This window comes from Anastrepha obliqua, chromosome 3, assembly GCF_027943255.1.
Source record: "Anastrepha obliqua isolate idAnaObli1 chromosome 3, idAnaObli1_1.0, whole genome shotgun sequence".
NCBI classification, from domain to species: domain Eukaryota; kingdom Metazoa; phylum Arthropoda; class Insecta; order Diptera; family Tephritidae; genus Anastrepha; species Anastrepha obliqua.
Window position 1 is genome coordinate 104648853 of NC_072894.1, and position 27850 is coordinate 104676702.

A 27850-nucleotide genomic window follows, 5' to 3' on the forward strand; every position below is an offset into this window, starting at 1 on the left:
ACTGAAAACACAGGGTTGTATGTCAAAAAATATGATTATTATCTAGGATTATTTTATAATCTCAGATTTTGGTAGAGAAATTTTGTATGGGAAATTTTGCTTTTTTAATTACCGATTGGGAGTTAAGCACGAAAAAGTAGATCATCTACTTATATGTGAACATATTATAAGTAAACTTAATTTTTATTTAACAAAAACATTGCGCTCGCTGTTCACATTTTCACTGCATTCCTTTCATCACCTCGTTTTGACAACTTCGCTATTTTGTTATTCCCAGCCACATGCATTCAATCAGTTTTTAATTCGTATGTAAAGTTTTTTAAAACCAATTTTATGACTTAAACAACAATTTGCGTAAAATTATGTACGCACTACTGTCTTTACAGCTCATTTAGTCTCAGTCGGATATTGGCTTCAGGTAAAGCGAAGCGGTTAGCTGTTGTTCTACATAATTCGTGTGATTGCTTCTGGGGTAAATGTGAAATTATATAATTATGTTTTCATTTATAATTCAAGTAATTTTCATTACAGTAATCCCGAATAAAGTGTATTTGGAATACATCTTTAAAAACTTCCTTTTACAACCATTTGCAATAATTAACTATACACGAGCTTGAAGTCCGATTTCCAAAACAAACAAAAAAAAAAAAAAATGTTACGTACTACAACCGGTGTTCTATCACGGCTCTCAATCAATGAATCGAAAACTACCAGCTCCGCCTTGGCGCTGGAATTTGTACGTTGGCGCCGAAAGCCCCGTTGGTTGCCAGTAGCCAAAAGTAAATTGTACCGTGTGCCCGAACGTAAAGAACAAAATCCGGAGGAAAAAGCTGAATTGATGCGACTACATAACAACTACAAGTGAGTAAACTATTTGCTATCACATTCATAACGTAGTATATTTGTTTTTTTTTTTTTTTTTTTTTTTTTGAAATTTATCAATAGAGTGCAAATGCGTTCCCTACGGCAGTATCTACGCGAAGAGGTTTTACGTTTGAATGTAACGACCACTGCCGATCACATTGTACTGACACCCGAGCAGGAAGAAGCTGAGTTCCAACGCTGTCTGCTAGAGAACGAGGCGTGGAATCAAACAATTGCCGCTGAACGAAATGAACGCTTGCAAAAGGAACGTGAACGTCAAGCAGTCGAGATACGTGAGCGTTTAGAAGCGGCGCGTCTGCGTGGCGAGGAACGTTTGGAACGTGCTGAGGAAATAGTTAGACGTGAAAAAGAACTGGCGAAGACATTTATTACCCGCGATAATCTCGAAGCCGCTATTGAGCAGGCGCTAGCCAATCCAGTCGATTATAACTTTTCCATTGATTTGCAAGGCAACATTTATCGGGGCCGTAAAACATTGCCAGGTGGAAAAGGTGCACCAGCTGCTAGTGGTGCCCAGGAGAATGAATTGCGACAAACGATTGAGGCTAGTAATTAGACACAACAACATTTCGAAAAGTGCTCCACATACATTTAAAGCTTTACAAATTGCCTACCGTCATTGCTTGTGAGTACACAAAAGGTCGCCAACGGAGCACAAGATAATAAAGTGTGAAATGAAAAATGTTCAATATATACATATAAAAAGTATGATAACTTTGCATTCAAATTTTTATTTTGGTTGCCGTGTTCAAATCACCTTTTCGACTTGAGTATATAACAAAACTATATTGAATATAGGAATTGTATGGCTTAAATGTACATAACTAAAATTTATAATTTCCGTTTCAACGTTTTTGATATTCAAAGATTGATTTGATTTTTCATTTCGATAATAAATATTTTAACACAATATCAAGCATGCTTAGTGGTCATCAAAATAAGATTAGCAAACACAAACAGTATTCATTTAAATGCTGCTTCACCATTTACAAATTTTAACTTTTTGTTTAGCACACAGCATTGCCAGAAATAGGACACATTGTTCGTAATTCTGCAGCCATACCTACCTAATTTCTCAAAATACGTCTATTTCGTGGAAGCTTTTACTATAGTTAAATATCTATGAATAATAGCTGTTAAATTAATAAAACAGATAATACATAGCTAATTTTATATAAAAGTAAACTAAAATGTTTGCGATGCTATGCCGGTTTTGGCCGCTGCCGCCGTTCCTCCTGTTCCATTAAATGTTCCCAGTCAGGTGTGGCGGTGATTTTGGCTTGAATGGCTCCCAGATTAATCATATTACCGCTGCGTTCTTCCCGATTCGTATTGATGGACATGAGGTCCTTAAAACACAAAAATAAGTTATACGCATGCAATTTAATTAGTATTTATTATGACTAATAATATTTTACTTGTTTTTGCTTACTTGCAAGAATCCCGTTTCCATGCCCATGCCCAAATCGTAATATGTATTACCGAAAACTAGCTTTACTTTTCCCGATTTGTAACGTAGCAATTTGCCAATTTTACCTTCCTCCATCTCTTTGAGCGACATGCGTTTTGGCGGCGGTTTCGCAGCGGGTGGATTTTGTGATGTGGAAGGCGTATCCGTTGCAGCATTCTACAAATAAAAAGATTTGTTCGAGATTTTGAAAATGTTTGCAAGAATTTTTGAGATGAGTAGAAAACTGTCACACCTTTTCGTGAAGCGTCTTTTCAGCGATTTCCTCTACATCGTCTTCACATGGTAGTGCATCTGGCAGCTGAAATTCAATTATGGAACCTATTTTATCGTTTTTGGTTTTGTAATAAGAACACTAACCTGTAGCAGAAACAGCTGAGATTGTGGCAAGTCCAGTAGCTCACCAATGGACGCAGGATATCGCGCCAAGGCACTGTTTGTGCGTTGTTGCTCCTTAACCAACGATTGTATTTGTTGAGCAATATTGACGGCAGGTTCTATACAAAAAAAAAAAAAATAAAATTAAACAAAAACAATAAGATAATTAGTACCTAGCAGTAGACTCTTGACACAGGATGACACTAAAAATATAAAAATATGATATGACGAATATGAAATCATACAACTGGTTTTATGGAATGCACAAATACAAGTATGATGGCACATAGGATTATTCCCCAGGTTATGAAGCTTTATAGTCTCGTATGCACTCACCGAAGTCTTCAACATTTTCAGCAGCTTCACCATTTATTCCATCCTCTAGCTTTTCAAGTTTAATTTCGACTTTAGGGGATTTCCATTTGACTAAAGTGTTTAAGTGGAGGCGGGTGATTTTTTAGTCATGCATATAAGTGTAGAAGGGCAGTTGGGGCAAGAATAACCCAAGAAATAGTGACACAAAAAAAAAAATCAAATAAGAGTTAAACTGATTAGCTTCTGCCATACGACATTCAGTAGCCGCTCAAGCAGTAGTTTTCTTACTTTGCGTGCTACATATAATGTAAAACGATCACTAATACACCTTGCAACATCATGTAAACAAGCGGGCATGTGTCCAAATATACCAAATAAAGTTCAAATCGAGCATACACAAATGAATATCTCGACTATTGCACACTTTTGGTTTTTACATACGAAATTTCTCAAATTTGTCTCTCTAACTTACTCTCATTTAGTTTGACCGGTATCTGCTCCAAGTCAGTCTTTTCATCTCCGAAATCATCTTCGTCTGAATCACCAAGCAATTCCCGTATATGCTCGTCATCAGCTTTTAAATCAATTTTTTTCAATTTTTCACTTTTAATAATTGTTGGCCTACGCATTTGTGAAGGTGCATCGTCGGTGGATCGACCACCGAAGCTTGAACCACCTGAGCTCGGCTTGCGTATATTGACTGCCCCAGCACCCTCTGAGAATACGCCGGTAGTTTGTATGAGTGATGAATTAGCGCCGCCAGCAGCACCTCCACGTCCACCACGCGCGCTACCACGTCCCCCACGCCCGCCTCGGCCGGCTCCGCGACCGCGCACTGTTGTGTCTTTGGACGTTTTGACATTGCTACAAAATACATGACATTTTTCAATAACAAATAAATTTACAGTTTAAATTTTTTTTATGTGCAACTCACGTGTTTTTGTTGCGCACCACATTGAGGTTGGGCGTGAATACTTTTTTTGCTGCATTAGCGTTAGCGGCACCTCCACGTCCACCTAATGTCAAATCACGCGCCGGCTTCAATGATGACAATTTATGAAGCGTTGGAGTAGTTGCTGCGGAGCTGCCGTTCATGGTACCCACTTTTTTGTTTTCTTTTTAGCTTCACTTCTTTTAGCAACGCCTACTTTGTCGACGCCGCTGCTCAAGTCTATGGCCTGCAAATCAAAATTATCTGTTGTTTTCGCTGCAAATTTTTCTCTTTGTTGGTAGATCGGTTGTTAAATGTTTGTAGGTGATTCCGTTTAATGCACATTATCATTCTCAGTAGACATGTGGCAAATAAATCGCTCCAGATTGCTGAATGTTTTTACGGTTGTTGTTGTTTTGACTGCTTCTTCTATTAAGTGACAAAATTTGTTGTTAAATTTCTTCCTCTTTTTCTCAAACTCATTCACTGTCATTTAGAACGGCAGTGTTGCCAGATACCGATTTAAAAATTCATTATTTCAAACAACATATAAACCCAGACGAACATTGGTGATACTCATTGTTTTAAATAAGCAAGCGAACCATAGATTTGCAAAGTCCGCATTTCATGATGTTAGATTTGCACCAATGTGCGCTTCTGAGGGTCGTTTAGCTGCAAAAATTATCACCATAGAGTCCATATAGGTAAGAAATGTGTTTCTAAGAGTGTATCTTTACTATTATGTGTATTAGTATAAGTAGAAACATACTGTGACGAATCATGAGCAATCAAAAAATTCCGAAAATACGCCACAATACCGAATGAATGAGGAACTAAAGCAAGACATCAATGCCAGCTCACAAGAAAGATGTTGCCACATCTAAAAATAACGATATTTTTAAGTACATGTATATAAGTGAAGGTGCAAAAGCGTAAGGACCTTCTTCATATAGGGCAATTTTTGTTGCTTCAACTTTGCGAATTCTCAATTGGTTTCGTCTGTATTGTTCACACAGGAAATTGTGGAAGTTCCTAGTCTACAGCCAAATATAATATTGATTATAGCATAAAGCACAAAGCGAGTTGACGGAGTTGTCACGAGTTGCTTCAACACAAGTTTCTCTGTGTGAATGCGGTCAATGTTTTCAGGCTTAAGTTGAGCGTGCAAACCTGTAAGCCACATGGTGAAAAGAATTCAGATGGTGTGACCAAGATATGAACCACTGTCATGACCCCGGTTACGTCTGCCTATCGGCATATTTTTTTCAAATTCGCTGAGAGCGGTTAATGGTTGGATATTAGCAACACCTTCTGAATTTGAAAGATGAATTTCCAGACATAAGGGCATTACAGAATTTAGAACTTTTCTAATACACAAAGCATATTTTTAGCAAAAACGTATTTCCAGGCGTTTAAAAACGATAAAACACTGTTTACTTGAGTGATCGTTTAACAAAATTAAATTTTTTCGAATTTTTTTTCTGCCATCTAGAATAATTTGGTATTCTATGGAAGCACTATTTGCTTTAGCGACCCAAATTAACCTTTTTTATCGGTTTTGCTAACTTTTTAAGTAAATTTACATCTAGAGAAGCCCATTCTGCCTTAATTGCTGCTTTAACACGTTCACGCCGGCACGTACCACCGGTGGCTCGCACAAGATTGCTTCATGGGGCGGCGCGTACCACCGGTGGCCCGCACAAGATTGCTTCATGAGGCGGCGTGTACCACCAATGGTACTTTATTAAACGGTACCTATGAGATGAGATGCCATAAACGACTACCCTTATGAAAAAATTTCGTTTTATGACCTGCAATCGCTTCCGATAGAGCGAAAAGACTTAAACATTGCCGTCTGTGGGCGAAGACCATGAATAACAGCGCCGGCGGGAACGTGTTAAGCTCGTTGGTGTTGTGAAATTGGCGATTGTTGGCGTAAACTACTTTTTACTAGTATACCCCAAATGTTTTCTATTGGGTTTAGACCCGGAGAACACGCCGGCCAGTCCATGGTTTCTATGCAACAATCGGTCAAATACTGTTTTGTTTCCCTGCTTACGTCGATTTGGGCGTTGCCTTGTTGAAAAACGAAGGGCACTTCCTGATTATCCTGAATAAAAGGAAGGATACTATTTTCCAAAACGTGTTTGTAGTCCCCACTATTCATGATGAAAATACACCCCAAATCATAACAAACCCTCTACCGAAGTTGCACCGGGAAAATAAGAGGGGGCTCTTGCGCAAATCTCTCCAATAATTTAAAAAACCATCGGGTCCAACAAAGTTTCATTTTTTTCCAACCGAAAATATAGGCCCTTATTATGAGCAACATTCGATCTTCGACTGTAGTCGAAAGTGCTGATCGAACGAATTTTCATTTGGTATTATGGTGCTCATTCGTTGAAGAATAGGACTATTGTGAATTTCGATCGCTCGACGCATTTACAATAGATAATTTTTCTCAGCTGATACAGCAAATCAAAATAAAAGAAAAACCGATTGTGTTGAAATTCTTTGCTAACAACATTTTTAAAAGTTAAAAAAAGTATTTTTTGTGAAAATGAGTACAACGGAGTTGTGGTTCGACGATTCATCGGACGATGAAAGATTAGTGGAACTAGCTAGAAGTAGAAAATAGAAATTTCTTTACAGATTTTTAAAGAACTTTAGATTATCTAAAGAGGCGTTTATGAACCTACTGTCCAGTACAGAAAACCAGTTGCAGCAGTGCACCCGAGCCAAATCCAAGCGAGAAATGTCATTGAGAGAACAATTGGAGTCCTAAAAAATCGATTTAGATATTTGTTGCAGGCAAGAGCTCGTAACTATTCTCCAAAAAAAACCACACAAATTATTAATGTGTGTGCAGCTTTGCACAACATTTGCTTGTTTTATAATGTTCAACTTCCGGATGAAGAGTTATCCGATGAGACCCTCAACGATGATGCTGAAGATATTGAAGTGGAGTCAAATAACGGAGAAGCAGAAAACATAAGAAATGAAATTCTTAGAATATTATATAATAGAAAAATCTAAAAAGTATTAAATAGAAACCTTTACGCCACAGTTTCTTTATTCAATTATTTGTCATTCGAAAAAAATATGTATTTCAGTTCCTCTACGTATTTCAGCCCATATCTGCCAAGGGAAAATGAAAATTTATTTCTATAAGCATCACAAAAAAAAAACCATTATTAACCTTAATCCATTTTGCTGCCGTTCGAACTGCTGGTCCCAAGCAATTCAGCTCCGTTGTAAATTCCTCTCATTTTTTTGCTGCTTGAACTTTGGTGCAAATCGCTTTTGCGAATTGTGGACTCTCTTCCATTAATGCAACTAGCCTTTCTTATTGCTGTTTGGTGCTCACGTCTTTCGACCTGCATAAAATTAACAAAATTAGTATATATTTATTATTTGGTTACTATAAAACCATAAATAATAGCAAACAACTTACATTTTCACAAGTTTTCCCACAATACGCTACACAATCGAAAGCAAAATTGCATTCGACTTTAAATTCGGTAAACAACGAAAATTTCGATAGGGTTGCACCGCTCATAATACCAAATTGACATTCGATTTTCGATCTTCGACAACCAGCGAATATCGAAGATCGAATCTAACTCATAATAGGGGCCATAACCTTTTTTGAAAATAATATGAAATTGGGCAACAAAATATTCCAAATATCTTACTGTGTCCCAGTTGGTGTCTATGTGTTTTTCTGCAAACTGAAGACGCGCCAGGTTGTGCCGTGGCGTGCGTTTTCTCATTTTTGATAATTTTAAATGATTGCATCTCTGTAATGTGCGCCAAACTGTTTGTTTTTGAAACCTTATTTTGAACAACAGCGGCCAAGTAGGCGCAAGACTTACTCGAGTTAGACGCTTTTCTGATGATTGCTCGCTGTTCTCGACTTGGTAGTGATCATTTTCTTCCAACGGGTTTCAAAATGTTGTAATTCGCAGGACTCCGTAAAAAATTCCGGATAACATAACGACATTTTTTCCAAATTAATTTGATTGACAAGCTTGAATCCTTTTAGGCCAAAATTTTTCCACGCTCCTCTCGTGATAATATTGAGCCCCTCGGCGTTTTAGGTTGAAATGAATAAAATTATAATTAAAGTCATCCAAAACAACAATCAGCTCCTTTTATCTCTTCAGAAGCTTATTTTCGACTAGTGTCTTATCATTATGAAACGCCGAAAAGACTAGCAAAAGTGCAGTTTCTTGGAAGAAGATAACGGTTCTTCAAAATAGAGTGAGCTTTCGCTCAAAAACAATTGATGGAAGTCTTAAGTCTATAACTGTAAAAATACCGCTAAATAAAAGAAAGTAAAAGAGAACTTATGGTAGTTCAAAAATTCTATACCAGAGGTGTCTTATGATTATGAAACGCACCTTATAAGCAATTATAAGTTAACAACTTCGTTTGACCGAGAAAAGAATAAATATAACCGTAATTGGTTTCATTTAATGTTAATTGTACAAAATAGTCACATAAATATAATTTTCTAAGCATCGAGATCAGCTGTTGTGTGAGTTAAAGTGGTTATACATTTTGGAGGGTTTCGACCACGATATTTTGCTTTTGAATACCTCCATTGTAATCCACTATCGGGGGATTTCTGAGGCTCGGAAGGTGTTATAACAGCCGGTGTTTTATCTCTGCCTATCTTTTTCTTAAATTTCTGTTCTTTAGCTAATCGTTCGTCTTCCACCTTCTCCGGCTTGTAGCAACGCAGTATTACAAATTGGAAAAAGTCAATATTCTTTACGTGACTATCGAATTCTTGAGAGAATTGCTTGTACTTCGGGAAAACATTATGCCGCAACATCGCCTTGTACAGCCCAGTGCGTTGCTGTTCGCGTACCAGCCGTTGTTTATGTTTTTCGTGTTTTAATTTCCAATTATTTGCACTCCAGAGTCTTGCCAATTCAATACGTATCCGTGGTCGTAAATAATATTCGAGCGCACTGTAAGTATGTATAAATAAACAATATGAAATTATTTGCATTTAAAAGGTGTTTACTTATTTACTTACTCGCGCAAGTAGCGTTCCGTCTTCTTGAAAGTGAAGTCTTCAATGGGCTCCACGAATTTGTGTATCTCGGCAGTATTGCATAATTGTGGTGGGATTTTAACATACATGCTGAGAAGTGAAGAAAAAGAAAATCGTTACTCAAATGGACTGAAAATGAGAAGAGCTTGCATTAAGTACAAGATCAAAATGAGAGTGGACCGGTTTTCAGACTGAACTCGATAAAGTCACAAACGGTTTCAAGTCAAGGGAACTTTGGATTCTACGTCATTCGTGAAACACTAAACGAATAATGTCGGCATATTTGCCAAATTCGCTTAGAGCTCGCTAAAACCGGTCTGTTAGGTAAAAATCTTGTCGCCATTGCATAGACTCCGAGTATAGACTCAGTTTTTGACTTGGCAACTCTAAAAAGGGCTGCAAAAAGAGAGCTTTAGCCAAAATAATTCACCTCATCAAAGCCCTCTACGAGAACTCCGAACTGGCAGTGCTTCACAAAAGGCGATATCCATTCACTACCAACGCATGCGTAGGGCAAAGTTGCCCCCTGTCACCCCTTCTCTTCGCCATCGTCTTTGATGACGTCATGACCCAATTGACCCTGCACAAAAAAGGCATGGTATGGAGTTTCACCAGACATCTTGAGCACCTGGAGTTCACCGATGACATCTTCCTCTTCCGCCACAAACTCTATGACATGCAAGCGAAGGCGGACAAACTATACCTTTTCAACTTCAAATTGGGACTAAACACATTCAAATTGGAACTAAACAATTTCAAATTGGGAATAAACACATTCAAATTGGGACTAAACAATTTCAACTTTAGTAATAAGAATTTTAAGTTGGAATTTAGCATTTTAAGTAGAATTAAGCATTTTTAAATTGATGCAAATTTGAAGTTATTTATTGTAACATACTAAACATTATAAATCATCATAACAAATAACACAACTAATAATTGAAAAGGTATATATATATAACTAGCATTTCCCAGTGGGCTTCGCACCACCATACATAAAATGTTTTTTTTATATCGCAAGAAATTTTTCATATTAAGTTTTCTTTATAGAACTTGTAAAATGTTTAAACAGTTGAATTAGTTGATTTTTTTCATTCAACATACTTTCTAAAGATGTCACAATAGCCTTTTCTGTACTTTTTTAAAATTTGATTGTGGGGGTCACCTATATACAGGTAAGGTGAAAGAGCCGATAAAAACTTGTAATTAAACTTTGATTCTTTAATTTCCATTTCAATTTTTTACGCTAAATAAATTATGCTAAAATAAATAAAGTTAAAAATGTTTTTCCAGTTCCTTGAATGCTCCAGTTTTTATTATATTTTCGTCCAAAATTAATATTAACATAATACACTTACAACCACAACAGTACAACAGATACGCTCATAAGCGGTTGTGTATTTGTTGTTGTTTTTCCCATACAGGCATTTCGTATGAGAGGAAACCATTACTCACATAAAATGTCATAACTCAGGAACGGCTGCACCGATTTCAATCAAACTTCACACAAACCACCTCCTCAAAGATAGAAAAGAACTCTAAAATTTTTGTGTCAATCGGTTCGGCGGTTCTTGAGTTATAAGATTACCAAGGAAATGTAACTTCTTTTTATATATATAGATAACACAACAAATTAAATTGATTAATACACATAATTATTACATATGATTAAAAAGACATGTCAATCATATTTAACGCATCTGGTATAAATCTTTGGACATGGGCGACATATTTGGCACAAGTAGTTACATTTAATTTGGCGATGTTCGGTTGTATTATATTTTCTAGCCGTTGCAGGCGATACTCAGTTTGAGTCATATCTACTCTATTTTCGCCAGCAAAAATTTGTGGCAGTTCAATTGCCAGCTCACGTTTTACACCAGCTTTCAGGGTTGACCAGGCAAGCTCAATTGGGTTGAGCATTGGGCTGTATGGACTTAATCTCAGCAGGCGGTGATCAACAAATTCGTTTTCTGCAAAGACATCCTCAATGGAAGTATGGCAAGGTGCATTATCTATTACCAATATTACTGGTGATTGGTAAATATTTCGAGCATTACGAAGACAACGACGAATAAACTCATTAGTTTCTGCTTTTTTAAATGTACCTCTTCTTACTTCATGATGAATTAAACCCAGATTTCCTATACATCCAATTAGGTGAATATTAGCTCCACGACTTCCAGCTGAAATAAACGTACAACGGCTTCCTTTTTTGGACCGGCCTCGTTTTCTGGATATAAATAAGTTAAAATTGGTTTCATCCATATAAATAATAGGTTTATTCTCCGATTGATATTCTAAAAGTTTCTGAACATACACACATCTTTTTCTTTTATTTTCTTCATTATTTGCTCTTTCAGGTTCGTTTCGAATCTCTTTCAATGTATAGATTAAATTATCTAAATGTTTGCGGAAACATTCTGTAGAGGCATTAACGTGATGATGGTGCTGGAATTTTTCTTTAAGTTGTTTTAGTGTTATTTTTGGATTTTCTTCAATATATTGTTCCATTAAAAAATGATGTTCATTTGTTATTTTATTTTTCCTTTTTCCTCCACGTTGTTTTTCACTTTGTGGGGTTTCCTTAACCCACCTATATGCAGTAGACTTTTTTACTCCTAATGTGTTTGATAGTGCTCTCCAATCTTCATTCTTGTTGTACATTGCTTGAATTTGTTTTTTAATATTATCAGCTTCAATTTTTTTAATGTAAGCCATTTCACGGTGTCATATTAATTAATAAAATATGAATAAAATAAGAAAAACAAAATTCAATAAAAATATCGGTTTTATGCACCGCATTCTTTATTTATTTAATTACAATCCTTATGACTAAAGTTTAAAAGACATTCAAATTGTTTATTCCTAATTTGAATGTGTTTATTCCCAATTTGAATGTGTTTAGTCCCAATTTGAAGTTGTTTATTCCCAATTTGAAGTTGTTTAGTCCCAATTTGAATGTGTTTAGTCCCAATTTGAAGTTGAAAAGGTATAGTCGCGCTGGCACGCACTGTTGGTCAACATCGCCAAGACCAAGGCCATGAGAGTTAACCACAATAACGCAAAGCAGATATTGGTTGACGGATGCCCGGTGAAATTTATTGAAAGCTTCTGATACCTCGGCTGCATCATCACGGCGGATGGTGGAGCAGATGAAGATGTCAACTGTAGGCTAAACAAAGCAAGGGCGGCATTTGGGCGAATGCATAAAGTATGGGGGAGTTCGCAACTCTTCACGAAATCTCTCTACGAATATTCGGCTCATGCGCAAGGTCAGTATTGTTGTATGGAAGCGACACAGACGCTACATCCTTCATCAACAAATGCCTCCGCATCATTTGCAGAATATTCATGCCAAACACCACCAGAAACGACGCACTGTGGAGATCCCATTCTTAGGCAAATCAAACGTGGCGATGGATACACACACATTGAGAAAAGCACCGGATGGCATCACGAGAATGGCACTGGACTGGAACCCGCAAGGGAGCAGAGGTCGCGATCGACCAAAAAAACACTTGGAGAAGGTCAATTTAAACGAGAAACGGCTAATCTTACTCATAACAAAGACTTATAAAGGGCTAAAATGAACCATAAAAATATAGGGTTTTTCAGTAAGAGCGCTTCAACTTTTGAACTTTTTTGAATAAAACACAAACTTTGACTTTTGTTTGACTTTTTTAACTATTTTTTTTTTATTATCGAGTTTGAACATATACATTTAATATGAAATTCGATTTCTTTTGCATGACCACCGCGTGCACGTTTTACAAAGTCCAATCGTTGAACCCAATTTTCGACCACTCTTTTGCATAAATCGGCCGAAATTCCAGCAATTTCGCGTTCAATATTGGCTCTGAGCTCACAAATCGTCGCCGGCTTGTTACTGTAGACCAATGACTTCACATAACCCCAAAACGGGACGGCTTGTTAAATGGACCGTAAAATGGCCGTAATGCTCTTAAAGTAGCAGCAACAGAACGATTATTTTCATAAAAAATTTGCACAATTTGCAATCGTTGTTCAAGTGTGTAGCGTTCCATGATGAAATGTATACTAATGAAGTTTACAAATGACAAGCGAAAAATAAAAAATATTGCGTCGTTCGCCCTCCACATCGGAAAAAAATTGAAGCGCACCTATTGAATAACCCTATATTTGTCATAAACTTCTATTATAAGTTTGCGTTTGCTTCAGTTTACCTAATAATTTTATATTGTGTAAGCTTTTTAAAATAAAAATAAAATAACTAAGCTTCTTAATACACCAAAGTTCAAAATTCAACTGGAACACCAAAAATAAGACAAAACAGATAATAGATTTTTACCAAAATATCTTTTACATATAATATTATACACTAACGAAATTAACCCTTAAACACATTTTCCGTCTTGACTTATTTCTGGCGTTCACTATATGAAGCTCGGCAGACGCTTGTTTATTTGCATATATTATATTATTTTTTTGTATTTTTTTATTTATTTATTTTTTTTATAATTTTTTTAGTAAAATTTTTTTTTTGATTTTTTTTTACTTAATTTTTAATTTTTTTAAATTCAATTTTTCATTTTAATTTAATTCACTTTAACCATATTTTACCTTTTTTAGCTTAAATTCGTTTAATTTAATTTTATTTTTTTAATTCGCTAGTGGAGAAGTGCTCTCCAAACAAATTTACAGATATGTATGTATGTATGTATGTATGTATGTATGTATGTATCTGAGTGTTACTCTTTGCAATGAAATACAAAGTATACAATATCTTATCGCCTATAAAGCTATTTAAAAGCTTTAGAGAGCCGCACTACAACACGATTTCACCATAACAAAGCCAAACCGACAAATGCATAAAAGCTGCAATCAATTCTAGACGCATCTCAAATAACAATTTGAACTTTAAGTACTCACAAACTACCACAGTTTGCTATTTAACAAAAACGCGCAATAAACAATATTGGCAGAACAAAAAAAAAAAAACACAACAAAACAAAAACAATTAAACATGAGTACCACTGTTACGAGTGTTTCCGACTATCCTGAATACCTAAGCGAAGAAACCTTTAAACGATTACTAACGCAGAATTTTGGCGCGCAAGCACAATTACGCGATTTACAAGTGATACCGCAAAAATCATTTGGTAATTATAGCAGCGATATCTACCGCGTAAAGTTGATATATGATTTGCATGGACTGTCAAGTGCAGAAAATCGGCGTAGGGAAACGAATGAAGATCAACGTGTACTACAAGTGCTTGTGAAGGTTTTGTTCGAAAATCTCTCCACGATTTCTAATGAGAACTTTATGTACGAACAGGTGCTACCCGAGATCAATAAAATATTGCACATTTGTGGCCTGGAATCGGTGTCTCCAACGTAAGTTTGTATTGTTTATTTACTATGTGAAGATAAACACAAGGTGAAGTGCAGTATAAGTTGATAATATGCGGTTACATGTAAGGGGTTTATATACGAGTAGAAACATAACAACTTTGTATTTAAAAACGAACGCTATCTTAAATTTCCTTATAACCTGTCAATATCAAAGCGACATTCAAAGTGCAAATTTCTATCACGTTCGAGCAAAGATTGAAGATTTTATAAAAAATTACCACCTCAACAGCCTGTGTGTGCTATACTGAATAAATTCGAGTATTCATTTTCATTGAGTCTTCCTGTGCCGGTGAGAAAACGCACCGGAAATATTGTATCAGCATTTTTTTCCAATTCAAAGTGAGCGAAATTATTTGATTCCATGCCTAAGAGAGAAATTGGGAATTTTTCAAAATATTACCCAAAATATTAAATTAATTCAAGCCTTTTGTCCGAAACTTCTTCTATGGGGTTATGTTATGCATTAATTGAAAACTTCTATTGTTTGAAAGTTTTTATCGCAACGGTTGAAAGCATAGAGAATACCGCTACTTGACTCTTAGTGAATGTGACAGAACCAGCTGTTTTGCTAATCTAATTATAGAGTTTTGTTTAAATAAATAAAATTAGAGTTTTTGTTTGCAGATAGCTTTTCCTTGTATTCTGCTTTCTTATCTTCCTAACCTAAATTTTAATTTTGTTCACGAAATTTAATTCTCTCACACACCTCATCTACAATTAAGTCACGTCTCATTTATGCTCATTTTTCCGCTTCAATCTGCGTTATTTTGCATTCTACAATTCTTAATTCTCATCTAATATTTATCTTTAAAATACTTTGCAGCGTATACTACACGTTAAAAACTAAAAATGAAATACATTTCTTCGAGGATCTGACTCCGCGTGAGTATATAGTGCGTCCGCGTACTATTGGCTACAATGAGGATGAAACACGTTTGCTATTTAAGCGCTTGGGAGAGTATCATGCGGCGTCGCTGATCTATACAGAGTCGGTAAATATTATGATTCAATACTTTATCTCTCTCTATAGAAACACACTAACATTCCCACCAAACTCCAATTTTAACAGCATCCTGAGGTAAGAAATAAACTGCGTCAGTTCTATGCCGTCAGCGATCCGGCGCTAGAGCTCTTCATCGAAGACCAAATGCATGGCAATATAGAGCATGTTGTTAAAATTATCGAAACTTGGTCCGGCTTCGACGCCATAATTGACAAAATGCGAAAAAATACAGGTGAGGTGTTTCGAAATAAATTCCTTCCGTTATTCGATGCGTCACAAGCTGGACTAAGTTTGATATTACATGGCGATATGTGGATTGCTAATATCCTTTTGTCGTACAATAGCAATGATGGCAAAACGAACGATGCAGTGTTCGTAAGTAGAATTTATTTTCTAGTATCTAAAATAAGAAATAAATAAATAATGTACTTGTATTTTTATACTTTAGTTGGATTATCAGACCAGCTTCTACGGCAGTCCCGCCTTTGACATTCATAATCTTTTCATGACAAGCGTACAATTGTCGGTGATTGTGGAGTGCTACGATGTCATTATTGCACATTATTATGCATCCTTTCGTTCAACTTTGCTGGCGGCTAAGTATCCTGTAGAGAACATTCCAAGTTTTCAGTGTGTTCTAGCTGAACTGCGTCGCACCGATTACTTCAATTACTATCTACTCACTTTCCCGTTCGCACAAACTATGCTGAGTGATGATATGACGAAAGGTATGAGTTTCAATGATTTTCAGAATAAGAAGCGCTTGGAGCTGAATCGTATGGACATCTATAGCAATGCGCGAGTTTTGGATACATACAAATATATGCTAAAGTCATTCGATGAAAGAGGCTTACTGGATTAGTATTACCGTACATCTGCAGTGGTGCACAACCGAAATTATGCTGTCAATTCTTTTAAAGCAAATAGTGAGATTAACAGAAAATAAAACATAGTTCCAAAACATATTGCTAAAGGCTGTAGTAAATTAATATTATCTAATTAACCGCTGTTGTCAATAACCGCTTGGAGCTCGTCTGGAAATTTTTAGTATATTGTATTCAGAAGAAATGTTTCGCCATTTATCTTTTAGTCTATATTAATTTCCTTTTTGTGGCTAGATTAGTTTGCTTTCTCAGGCTAGATTAGTTTCCTTTTACAGGCTAAATTAGTTTCGAGTTTCATGTTTCTCACAGGTTATCAATAACATTGAAGCCTGGTGATCGCACTGGTTTTTGAACTAGGGGTGGGATTATTTTCGAATAATATTCGAATAAACATTATTCGAATAAAACGAATAATACTATTCGTTTCAAATAATTCGAATAGTTCATTATTCGAATACCTTACTATTCGAATACCTCACTATTCGAATAAACGAATAAAAAATTCGAATAAATATTATTCGAATTACGAATACTTCTCGAATAAAAGATTTTATTATTCGAATAATTTTTATTCGAATAGTCCCACCCCTATTTTGAACGATATGCCGGCAATTTCAAATGAGCCAATTCGGTACAATTGCCTATTTATGCTTCGGTTCGGTATCCTTAAGAATAACCGTTCTCCCTCATGCTTCATTTTTGGGCATTTTGCATCAAATTTACCTTTAAGATATCTGAATACTCATACCTATGCGTACTTCTTCTTAATTGGCATGATAACCGCTTACGCGATTTTGGCCGAGTTTAACAAAACCCGCCAGTTGTTTTTTTCTCGTGCTAACCGGCGCCAGTTGGATACACCAAGTGAAGTCAAGTCCTTGTCCACCTGATCTTTCCAACGCAGAGGAGGTCTTCCTCTTCCTCTGCTATCACCAGCTGGTACCACATCGATACTTTAAGAGCCGGAGCCTTTGTTTCCATTTGGACGACATGACCCAACCAACGAAACCGCTGGATCTTTATTCGCTGCGCTATGTCTATGCCGTCGTAAAGTTCATACAGCTTATTGTTCGAGAAAGAAGACTCTATACTTTTTAAAAACTCAAATATAAGAGCCAATATTCCCATTATTTACGATTTCATTTATGCGCCTGCCTCGGCTGGCTTTATAGTAGCAGGCCCTGTTAAACCAGTCTTTCTAAACCTTAGTGACTGTTTCAGGTTCTATCTCATGAATGGCTTGTTCGATGCTCGACTTAAGGGCCTGAATCGCTAAACGCTTATTTGTTAACGTCTGTTTTTCACGGCACTATACAAATACAAGTCTAACGGCGTCAAAGCGGAGCTGCGAGGTTAGCTACCTTGACATGGTAGACACGGCTGATAACACGATTACCGAACTTGGTACGCAAAAGATCGATTGTGGCATGGCGCGTCATTCTACAGAAACCAAAGAACGTCAAGTGCATTTATTAATTTTACGACCGCAAATGACATGCCTCTGTAGCGATAACCGTTGGCCGAAATGACATTTCTAGCAGAATTTCCAAAGAAGAATGGGCTAATGATGCCACCACAATAAAGTTGAGCTTTCTTATTTTCAATAAACGCTCTATTTGAGCTACACAACATTGACTTTGAGAAGAAATGTTCAATATTTCAAGCACAGAGTGATTCATTTCGTTCCAAGGAGACATAAGACTGAATTTATATCAAGATTTCCAGCGGAAAAGAGCTGTCACTTTCAAAATAACATACGATAAAAAAGGAATATTTTAACCTCCTTGTGTTCTTTACGAGGGGTGCCTTTTATATGTCGGGATTAAAGAACAAAAACAAATTTTAATCATCAAAAATCACTTTATTGTTTTTCAAAATATTCTCCATGAAGATCTATACACTTTTGCATGCGTTTGAACCAATTGTCGAAGCACTTTTGCCACGCTGAATGAGGTACCTCCAAAACTTGCATTCTGAATGCCGCAACCGCTTTTCAGGTGTCGAAAAACCTTGACCTCTCAGTTTGTTTTTTACGTACGGGAATAAAAAGAAGTCATTCGGTGCCAAGACTACACGGCGGATGACCCATTAATTCGATGTTTTGGGTGCTCAAAAATGCAGTTGTTTGAGCCGATGTGTGAGAGCTCGCTTTGTCCTGGTGAAGAGTGATCCGTCTTTGGCGATTGGTTTTCCTAATTTCTTGGAAGACAACTGGCAAACAAATGGTTGTGTACCACTCAGAATTTACTGTTCTGCGTTGTTCTAGTGGTACGGTTGCGACATGTCCAGTTTTTCCGAAAAAACAGGCGACCATTTGCGTGGAAGTGCTTCGTGCGCGAACAACTTTTGTTGGATTTGGCTCGACTTGAAACACCTATACAGTCGACTGCTGTTTACTTTCGGGCTCATACGCGTAAATCCATGATTCATCACCTGTCACGATGTCATAGACGTGTTTCGAAGCCCCGCGATCGTACTTTTTGAGCATTTCCTTGACAAATTGTGTGGGATCCAACGCGAACAAATTTTTTTGACAGTCAAATGTTTATACAATATTGAATGTATGCTGGTCCCACTAATGCCTAAGATTGTCTCAATCTCACGATAGGTCACATGACGATCTTGCAATATCAGTTCGCGCACAGCATCAATGGTTTTCGGAACAACAACTGATTTTGGACGACCTTCACGAAATTCGTCTTGGAGTGAACTACGACCACGATTTAATTCACCATACAATCGATAAACACTGGTCCTTGATGGAGCTTCATCGACAAAAAATGAATTAAGTTCATCCGTGCAATGTTGCTGAGTTAATCCACGTCGAAAGTTGTAAAAAATAATCGCACGAAAATGTTCACGATTTAATTCCATTTTTGGACCGAGATGAATCTTTTAAGTTACTGTAAACAACACAAATAGCGCTGGTATTTCAAAACGTTCTGAGTTCGTAAAAGCCAAAAAATGTCAAACTTTGCGATGCAGCTGTCAGTTGCCAGATTGCAACACCAGGGTTGCCAAATCCCGACATATAAAAGGCACCCCTCGTATAAAATGATTTTTGATTTTGTACTGTTAAGACGGCAGGTGCTTGCATGAGAAAACAGAACAAAATGAAGCCACGTAAATGACAGATATTAAGATCGAAATGCTGGAAGGCGTGTAACATTTCAAGTTGTTTTCCTATCTACCCGCGACTAATCCAAGTCCAGTCTAATGATACGTTGATTCAATCAATATATTTGTTTTTATTATCGAAATTATTACTCGTATTATTAATTACACTAGTCTACAAGGAAAAGTATCCGAAATAATTTAAACTATATTAATATCTGCTTCTCTGTCCATGCAAAATTCGGATTGATAACTAAAATTAATTTATTAGTTTGAGTTTTTACGATAATCGTATCTTTCGTGTTTAATGGAACTAGGCCGACAAAATTTAACCAACATTCAGACCCAGAAACCAGACTATATATTTCCGAAGGTTTATGATGCGCTGAATCCAAATCTGGCCTCAGAATTGCTCTATCAGCTCTGGTTTTCGAGATATCCTAACCAAAAGTGCAAAAAATACAAAAAAAACATGAAAATTTCAAAATGCGATATCTCTGCGAAAAAAAATGATATTTGAGTAAACAAAACGCCATTTGAAAAAAGAAGGATTGTATTTAAAGATGCCATCCTTTAATTTTGGTGAAAGAAAACATCTGCAAGGCTACATAACCTCAAATATGGGCAAAAATGGGGTTTTTTGCACTTTTAGGTTAGGATATCCAGAGCTGATAGAGCAATTCTGAGGCCAGATTTGGATTCAGCGCATCATAAACCTTCGGAAATATATAGTCTGGTTTCTGGGCCTGAATGTTGGTTAAATTTTGTCGGCCTGTGTTATTATCTGTGTAAAGACTGATAACTGCCTTTAGGGGGTATACACATGCATACATGTATTGAAGTGTATTCGCATATTTACATACTACCTATTAGAATTTAGCAGCTTTTGCTCTAATCAAATAATCGCTATCATTATAAAAAAATGTATCTCTTGAGATAGAAAGATTTAAGTGGAAAGAGAATATTTTTTTTTAGAAAAATTCACAAATATTTACGTTTTGCTCACAATTTAATTTCACAATCGCATTTAAATGAACGCAAAATAAAAGCTTTGCTTTCGCAACTAAAGCTCTTTGATAACTTTCGCATGGAATGAGTGCCAACAAAATTTGAAATCAGTTGCAATGATGCTTTCTTCTGTGATGGTACTTAGAATAGCTTTTTCGCGCTTCACGATAACTCACCGGTAATATAAAATAAGCTTAAATAAGATATTGCGTTTAAAGTGCATATCCACATGCACATTGTGTTCAACGAACTAATTAAATTGTGATCAATAAAATGTCCACCACGCCAACCGAAACGTCATTACCACCAGTCTATCTCAACGCTGACTACATTAAGCGCGCACTAGAAAGCCACTTTAATGGTGCAGTTGGTGACAGCAACAAAAATGTCGTAGATGTATTGGAATGTTATTGGAAACGTGCAATTGCAGATGGTGAAAATTTTTGCAGCGTCATCTATCGAGCAAAAGTACATTTCCTTTTGTACAGCTCAGGTGCGCGAAATTCAAGTGAAAAGCGCGAAATAACGGTAATTGTGAAGGATGTGATAAGAGAAATATCGGAACTCGGTTCGAATGAGTTGGCAATGTATCGACATGTGCTGCCGGAAATACAGCAAATACTCGCGCAAACGGTTAGAGAGAATAAAAATGAAAATGAAGCGATAAAGCCAAAATTGTATGCAAAGTGAGTAGCATTAAGGGGGGAGTAGCATTAAGGGAGTCTTCTGGTCTCGAGGCCCTGAAATGAAGGGTTTTTTGGGGATTGATTGTGACAAATCCTGTGAATATTTAAAAATTTTTTTTTTTTTATTTTAAAGGTACATGTCTTGGCTTTTAAAAAATGGTTTTGACTTTGAAAAAAATTAACACCCGCGACCTTGAAATGGCGCTGAAGACGTCCACCTCCAAACGAAACAGGTCTCCATTTTGGTCACGGTTTTTCCACCTGGGTTATCAGAAAGCAAAAATTAGATATGCGTTGTCTTCAGAGTTGCCCTGGTTAAGTTTTCTCGTGACAGATTTTTTTTTTTAATTTTTTTCAAAAGTTATGCAACAATTTGCAAAAAAAATTTTTTTTTGCTCATTTTTTGAACTTTAAAAGGTTATAAAAATGGAATGAAAAAAAAATTCAAAAATCGTACACGGGGAAACTTAGCGGTAAGTTTTCCGAACCTTTTAAGACTAAAACCATTGAAATCGGAGTATAACTACTATGAAAAGTGTGACCAAAATGCTTAAAAAACACGATTTTCGGGGAAACGCGTTTAAAGATAAAGTTTATGATGAAAACGGCTGGAGGAGGGTACACTTCGGTGCCCAGAAAAATGTGAAAAAATGCGATTTTCAAAAAATCCTTTCTGTGGCGTATTCTCGCATACACATACAACAAAATTATGCAAAAAAAAAAAATCGATTTTTTTTTCGCTGGAGACCAGAAGACCCCCTTAAATACCATCGTGGATCAGTTTTTCGTGATTTTTTAAATTGTATTACATATTCATATATTTTAGTTGTTTCTTTTGTGAGCGTGATGAACGTGAAATTTACGTATTAGAAGATCTAAATACGGCTGATTATCGCAGCGTGGACCGTTATGCAGGTCTGAATTTGGAGGAAGCGAAACTGGTGCTGAAGAAGCTGGCGCAATTCCATGCCGCTTCCATGAAGTATATTGAGAAGGTGAGCTAAAGAAGATATTTATTAAATTGTTAGGTTCACATGTATGTTGTTACTTAAGTTTTGTGATATAGCAGCACCAGTGCACTGAATAATTTTGTAACCATTCAAATCCAATTGGCGCTTAGAAATGCTGACGAAATTCAACCGCAATGTGTCAGAATATCGAGGCAGGCGAAGAATTGTGGATCAATCACATAAAATCGAAACTAAAATATAATTGCATCCATAGGTGGTTCAAATCAAGCCAGATGCAAAAAAAGGATGAGAATTACGAACGGTGACTTATTTGCGGTTATGTTAGCCGCTTTATGCTGCTAATGAAGTTCATCATATTTTTGATATAAAAGCTTGCTACATCAGCAGGCGTAACAAAGAAGTAAGAGCCAAGATGCTTAAATTTTAGTCCCACGAGAGCAGGACAGCTAAGGTGGAGGTGCTGAGATGATTTCACCTCATCCTTCATACAGCTGACGCAAAAAGGACTCGAAGTAATTTCAGGTCTCACGGCATGCATACATACTTCGTGAATGGTGATCCGTGCGGACATTTACGAAGTTTGAGAGCTGAGATTTTGTCATCTTTAGGAGATCACTGGCCAGAATGATTTCGCGACCTTACAAGTTTGTGAATTTGCCCGGTGCACTCGCGAAGCCCATCGTTCCAGGAGTAGAGCGCAGATTGTCAAGGTGATCCCAATCCGCTTTTTTCGCGGGGCAATTACCATACAGGTCTCTTGTCTGAACAGCTCATCCGCTTCGCAGTTTCCCGCAATGTCGCTATGACCGGGCATTTGTTTGCCAGAAATGTTTGGAAAAATAAGGCAGATTAATCGCAGAAGACGAATGACATTCTCCAATCAGTCAATGCAAGCTCTCGACGCACATAAGTGAATATAAGTATTTGAAACACTGAATTGATGAGCTCTGATGTGGTACTCGATGCTTTCTTTTTATTCTTGCAAATTAAAAGTGAAAGGCGAGTTCAACGTTTTTGACGTCTTAAGAAACGGTGTCTAAATGACATGGTTGGGAGTGGAAAAGGTGCTACGAAAATCGGTTCAAACGCATACAAAAGGATATTGACTTCACGAATAATAAATAAAAAAACTATTAAATCATATACCATTATATTTACTTTTAAAGTTTAAATAATTTTTCTAAGGGAGTAGGCATAAACACACCATTTAGGGTGTTAAAATCATCAAAAAATATAGTAAACCGAATACTTGGTTTTATACTCGTACACTCTGAAATAAATTCAATCTTATTGACTACTTACATAATTGACCTCTCTAAATATTCTACAAATATGAAAACAATCTTTACAGTTCCCTGCTGAAACGGCTGCACTTTTGCCATCAACCTTTGACAATGCTCTTGACAACGATGTTTTCTTCAATGGCATTGCTTTGGGTGGCATACGCGCAGCTTCTAAAGTCGTAGGGGAATGGGCGGACTTCGAAGATATCGCAGCGAAAATGCGCTTATCTCTCGTGAAATTTGATGAATGCGCCAAACGAATAATGCAAAAGGAACGTTGCCGTTTCAAGGTCATTACACATGGTGATCTATGGGCAAACAACATACTCATGAAATATGCGACAGTGGAGGGTGCGGAGGTGCCAGAGGACGCGGTGTTTGTAAGACATCAAACCTTTTGCATTTTTAGTTTAACACATTAATTGAATGTTTTTTCCCGACAGGTCGACTTTCAAATGGACTTCGTTGGAAGCTGTGGCTACGATATCAATTTCTTTCTCAATACCAGCGTACAATTGACTATCTTGAAATTGCATCGCTATGAGTTATTACGTCATTACTACACCAATTTAAAGGCGACACTGAAAAATTTAGGTACTCAAGATGCTGACATACCCAGTTGGCAAATGGTGATGGAGGAAATACGTGATCTTGAATTTATTAGCTACTATGCCATGGTTTGTGAATTGCCACTGTGCTGCATGGATCGTGAGGATTCACAGGGTCTAACATTAAAATGTTTGATTGATCCGGCAATCCAGCCAGCAAAGCATAAGCTGATGTATGAGAACAAGCGTGTCTTGGAAATGTTGCATTATGGTTTGGATCGTCTGAATGAATTGGGGGTATTGGATTTCTAAGGGCATTATATTATATGTAATTCAGGCGCAAACAATTTTTTACAAAAAAGAGGTTGTCTGTAAAGTGTAACATAACATAACATAACATAACATAACATAACATAACATAACATAACATATCATAACATTAAAACAACAGGTATTATTAACAAACTTGGTTTTATTTTAAATTCTTCAAGTAAATCAAATTAATAATAATCAATAAGAAGGCATATGCAAATACAAATACGTGAATTTATATATGTACATATGCGCATATACATACACATATACGCTCACTTAAGTAGGAGAGAGCAAGATGTCGAACGTTGCCGCTCGTTTGCTTTGTTTGCTTTGTCGTTCGTTCCGCGTTTTCGCTTGCAGTTCATTCAAGGTAACGGCAATGAGCAAGGTAACGACATATGAGCAAGGTAACGGCAATGAGCAAGGTAACACTAATGAGCAACGTAACGACACATTTTTTCGTGCGTGCAGCCTGTTAAATCGAATTATAAGACGTTATCACGTCAAAATTATGATAATTAGAAAGAAGAAAAGAAAAAGAATAAGGAGAAAAAATAATAATAATGTAACTGAAAGTATATCGTTTTAAAAGTGTTATTTAGCTGTCAAATTTGAGTTTGTAACGTTTGTAAGCAATAAGATCAAGCGCTACGCCAGACGATATCCTTACTATAGGGTACAACCAAAAGAGGTTTAAAAAACTCATAACTCTCCCCAAGGATAAGCTGAGAATGCTTACGGGCGTTCTCCCAGGCCATTGCGGACTGCGTAGTTATCAGCTCATTACGTTTCTGTAACCAATCCCAGGAGACTCCAATGCACCTGCTCCTTGAATGCAGCGCTTAGCGTGGAGGAGGTTGAGACATCTCGGCCGTTTTCAGCCAGAAAAAAAGCACATACGCTCAGTCCAACTCAGCTCTACTTAAGTTTAATAAACGAATTGGGTCTGGCTGATGTACTGTGATTAATTAAAGGCACAAAAGACCACGAGGTCGAAGGCAAACTTCCATTAAATCTGAATCTAAAATAAGGTCAGGCCTAATATGAATACAGCATTACCAACTGTATAAAAATTATAGCCGTTTTTTTAACTGGTTCTATTCAAGACGAATCTATTAAAGGTGGTATCGGTAAATCAGCTGATTTATTTTTTTCCTTTCGTCGTGTCCATGTGGCTGTCAGCCCAGAGTGAAACAAAGCGAATTCATTCTTTGTTTTCTACTTTGCCTATACTTTTCTTTGACAATCAAACGTATAAAATATTGTTGTTGGTCTAGTGCCACCATCTTTAATGAATGTGCCTTGGTTCTATTCTATTTCAATTGCATCACCCTATAAACATATAAACCTACAAATGCACTTACTTGGTTAGTAAAACGAGCGGAAAGGTTTCGTTTATTGGTGGCACACGTTCTTTCTTCAAAGGAAGGAAACGTGGGAATTTCTTCATATCCTTATCGAACCAAGGATAATCGTTGGTCATTTTTTCATTAATATTGTTAAGCTTTTTAAGTTCCGTGAAAGTATTGCTGGCTGAAAAGCTATACTCTACCGACTTTGGTAGATCACAAACAAAGCGGAAGCCTGTAATAATGAAAAATGTATAAATAGTTTAAAAATATCAATACAATTTGAAATCAACAGCGTAATTTAAGCACTTAATTGAAAAAAAAAATATTCAATTTAATCACTAACCTGTTATGTTACATTGCGCATTTTGATGTTCCAAAAAATAAAACTCCTTCGACTGGGGTTTTTGGTAATTCTTAAATTTTGATATCTGATCGACAAAGTATTGAAAGAGATCGGCGATATTTTTCACGTAATCGAAACGTATTTCCAGAGTATCGCTGAAATATGCATAAATGTTATATGGATACTTTGGGATCAATTGATATGAGATTTATTTATACATATATTTGGAAGTCTAACATTTGGAGATTGTTCAAGAAAGAGTTTTCTAGTGCTTATTGAATTGTGGTGAATTTTGAACGCTCCGAAATTCGGTGTTTAAACCTACCCTCCTTTCTATCAAAAAGTTTTATCAGAGCTCGGTTTCACTTATGCGCTTTATTTGTTCTTTTCTCGCCTAAAATTTTCGTCCGATGAGTTTTAACGATTTCTGACGTAAAATCAATAGGAGGGCATTGATCAACTTACTTTGACTTTTGGTGCTGAGCGTCAATTGATAACACAAGATCATCGTGTGAGATAGCGCGAGATAGAGGAAGTGTTGGGCATTAGTGGGACTAGCACAAAAATAGGGCTCGTGTCGATTGATGTACAAAAATGTCGAAGAAATTCAGCCATGGCTCAAATTAGGTCTCTGATATGGTAACAAGTAAGGCATTTTGGATATACAAACAAAACAACGATCGAGAGTTTGGGCGTTCTAAGAAGAAACCAAAGATCGAACATAGGTTAGGTTGACCTGGCTGGCTGAAAGTCATCACATAGACCTATTGGATCTTAGGGGTAGCATATGGAGCTTGACCCTTACGTTTCCTTGTAGTAGGCTTCTTGTAATAAGCCTCTAACTTTTGCGAATCTAAGTAAGCTCTTAAGCTCTAACCCCTAGAGACATTCTAACCTCTCATATTGTAGAGCTCCTAAACATTTCCTTCGGGTTCTAGCTAATGCAGGGCAAGAACATAGAAGGTGTTAAATAGTTTCCCTCTCTTCTAGTTCATTGCGAAATCTGCAGCTATCATTGTTTGCAATTCCCATCTTGTACGCGTGTGTCGCTAACAAATTGTGGCCTGTCAGTATACCTACGATAGTTCTGATTTTCTTACTTGACAAGGCTAATACGAATCTGGTGTATTTGTCTGCATTCAGTGTACACATGATTTTCGCGGTTTTACTAGATTATTTCACCCCCTGTCTATCCGTGTTTTCATGTGTGCCGTATTTAAAGGTGTCAGCATGTCGTTTTCTTGTTCGAATTGTATGTATGTATGTAAATAGCGCTTTTTGCAATCTCATCTACAATTTCGTTTCCTGCAATGCCCTTATGTCCGGGTACCCAATAGATGTGTAACTGTCTGTCTGCGGCTAGTCTCTCTATGGCTTCCCTGGTCCTAAGAACGTCTTAGATGAAATTTCATATGAGTTTATTGTTGGAGTTACTGGATGTCCTTGCTAGTGCTATTTCTGCAGCTTTTCCTACCGCAAAGGCTTCTGCTTGAAAAATGCTGCAATGGTCAGGGAGTTTAATTGGCCGCCTGATGTCTAGCTCTGCGCACTAAATCCCTGCACCTGTTCCGTCTATCATTTTCGAGCCATCAGTAAATATACAGGGTGGCTGATGAAAGCCGCTACCAAAAAAAAAATTGAATAACTTTTTTTCTTTTTAAGTTATCTGTTCCATTTTTGTTTTAATTTGCAGATTGATCTTTAAAATTTATTAAAATGGATAACTGGGACACGCAAACAAGAATTTGGATAGTCCGCCGCTATCACGCACTGGAGTCCGTAGTTTTGGTACAGAGAGAGTACAGGCGGATGTTTGGCGGCGATCCCCCGAGCAGATGGACCATAATGAGACTGGTGAATAATTTTGCTGAGCAAGGAACAGTCGCAAGAAGGCCTTATCATCGAAA

At 36.8% G+C, this 27850-nt stretch overlaps 5 protein-coding genes across 7 annotated transcripts in view; 3 read left to right on the plus strand and 2 right to left on the minus strand.

Moving 5' to 3' along the window:
* The first annotated feature begins 239 nt into the window (after positions 1-239).
* Positions 240-1599, plus strand: LOC129241247 (probable 28S ribosomal protein S26, mitochondrial). Of its 2 annotated transcripts, XM_054877481.1 has the most exons (4): positions 240-305; positions 387-472; positions 532-861; positions 946-1599. In XM_054877481.1, the coding sequence occupies exons 3-4, from the start codon at positions 653-655 to the stop codon at positions 1439-1441; spliced, it is 705 nt and encodes a 234-aa protein (XP_054733456.1). In that variant the 5' UTR covers positions 240-305; positions 387-472; positions 532-652; the 3' UTR covers positions 1442-1599. The 2 variants fall into 2 exon arrangements, with proteins under 2 accessions (XP_054733456.1, XP_054733455.1); XM_054877480.1 differs by having other exon boundaries at positions 261-472.
* On the minus strand, positions 1579-4419 carry LOC129241246 (DNA-directed RNA polymerase III subunit RPC4). Of its 2 annotated transcripts, XM_054877478.1 has the most exons (7): positions 3981-4419; positions 3519-3910; positions 3068-3157; positions 2714-2850; positions 2589-2654; positions 2318-2512; positions 1579-2234 (listed from the first exon to the last, which is right to left on the minus strand). In XM_054877478.1, the coding sequence occupies exons 1-7, from the start codon at positions 4139-4141 to the stop codon at positions 2088-2090; spliced, it is 1188 nt and encodes a 395-aa protein (XP_054733453.1). In that variant the 5' UTR covers positions 4142-4419; the 3' UTR covers positions 1579-2087. The 2 variants fall into 2 exon arrangements, with proteins under 2 accessions (XP_054733453.1, XP_054733454.1); XM_054877479.1 differs by lacking the exon at positions 3068-3157 and having other exon boundaries at positions 3981-4418.
* A 3987-nt stretch (positions 4420-8406) lies between these two features.
* Positions 8407-27850, minus strand: part of LOC129240815 (uncharacterized) — a 46813-nt gene continuing 27369 nt past the window's right edge. Inside the window, exons 9-12 of the mRNA XM_054876816.1 lie at positions 25944-26098; positions 25613-25832; positions 9025-9132; positions 8407-8956 (exon numbers count right to left, since the gene is read on the minus strand). Of these exons, the coding sequence (XP_054732791.1) occupies positions 8494-8956; positions 9025-9132; positions 25613-25832; positions 25944-26098 (946 nt within the window). The 3' untranslated portion in view covers positions 8407-8493. The remainder of the gene's footprint in view (positions 8957-9024; positions 9133-25612; positions 25833-25943; positions 26099-27850) is intronic.
* LOC129240817 (uncharacterized) lies at positions 13773-16399 on the plus strand. Its single transcript, XM_054876818.1, has 4 exons — positions 13773-14418; positions 15260-15428; positions 15506-15814; positions 15888-16399. Exons 1-4 carry the CDS (start codon positions 14048-14050, stop codon positions 16299-16301), a joined length of 1263 nt encoding a protein of 420 aa, XP_054732793.1. The 5' UTR covers positions 13773-14047; the 3' UTR covers positions 16302-16399.
* The window catches only part of LOC129240816 (uncharacterized), a 37711-nt gene continuing 30433 nt past the window's right edge, over positions 20573-27850 (plus strand). The window contains exons 1-4 of the mRNA XM_054876817.1: positions 20573-21131; positions 21958-22126; positions 23454-23765; positions 23829-24297. Of these exons, the coding sequence (XP_054732792.1) occupies positions 20719-21131; positions 21958-22126; positions 23454-23765; positions 23829-24245 (1311 nt within the window). The 5' untranslated portion in view covers positions 20573-20718 and the 3' untranslated portion in view covers positions 24246-24297. The remainder of the gene's footprint in view (positions 21132-21957; positions 22127-23453; positions 23766-23828; positions 24298-27850) is intronic.

What these genes read in the sequence shown, in the direction of transcription:
- LOC129241246 (XM_054877478.1), bottom strand. Translation starts at nt 4,141, where the DNA reads ATGAACGGCAGCTCCGCAGCAACTACTCCAACGCTTCATAAATTGTCA. An exon ending in TGAAAATGTTGAAGACTTCG is followed by an intron (nt 2,851 to 3,067) that starts GTGAGTGCATAC and finishes TTTTTTGTATAG; the next exon opens with AACCTGCCGTCAATATTGCT. An exon ending in CTCAGCTGTTTCTGCTACAG is followed by an intron (nt 2,655 to 2,713) that starts GTTAGTGTTCTT and finishes ATTGAATTTCAG; the next exon opens with CTGCCAGATGCACTACCATG.
- LOC129241247 (XM_054877481.1), top strand. Translation starts at nt 653, where the DNA reads ATGTTACGTACTACAACCGGTGTTCTATCACGGCTCTCAATCAATGAA. An exon ending in CGACTACATAACAACTACAA is followed by an intron (nt 862 to 945) that starts GTGAGTAAACTA and finishes ATTTATCAATAG; the next exon opens with AGTGCAAATGCGTTCCCTAC.
- LOC129240817 (XM_054876818.1), top strand. Translation starts at nt 14,048, where the DNA reads ATGAGTACCACTGTTACGAGTGTTTCCGACTATCCTGAATACCTAAGC. An exon ending in CTGGAATCGGTGTCTCCAAC is followed by an intron (nt 14,419 to 15,259) that starts GTAAGTTTGTAT and finishes AATACTTTGCAG; the next exon opens with CGTATACTACACGTTAAAAA. An exon ending in AAACGAACGATGCAGTGTTC is followed by an intron (nt 15,815 to 15,887) that starts GTAAGTAGAATT and finishes TTTATACTTTAG; the next exon opens with TTGGATTATCAGACCAGCTT.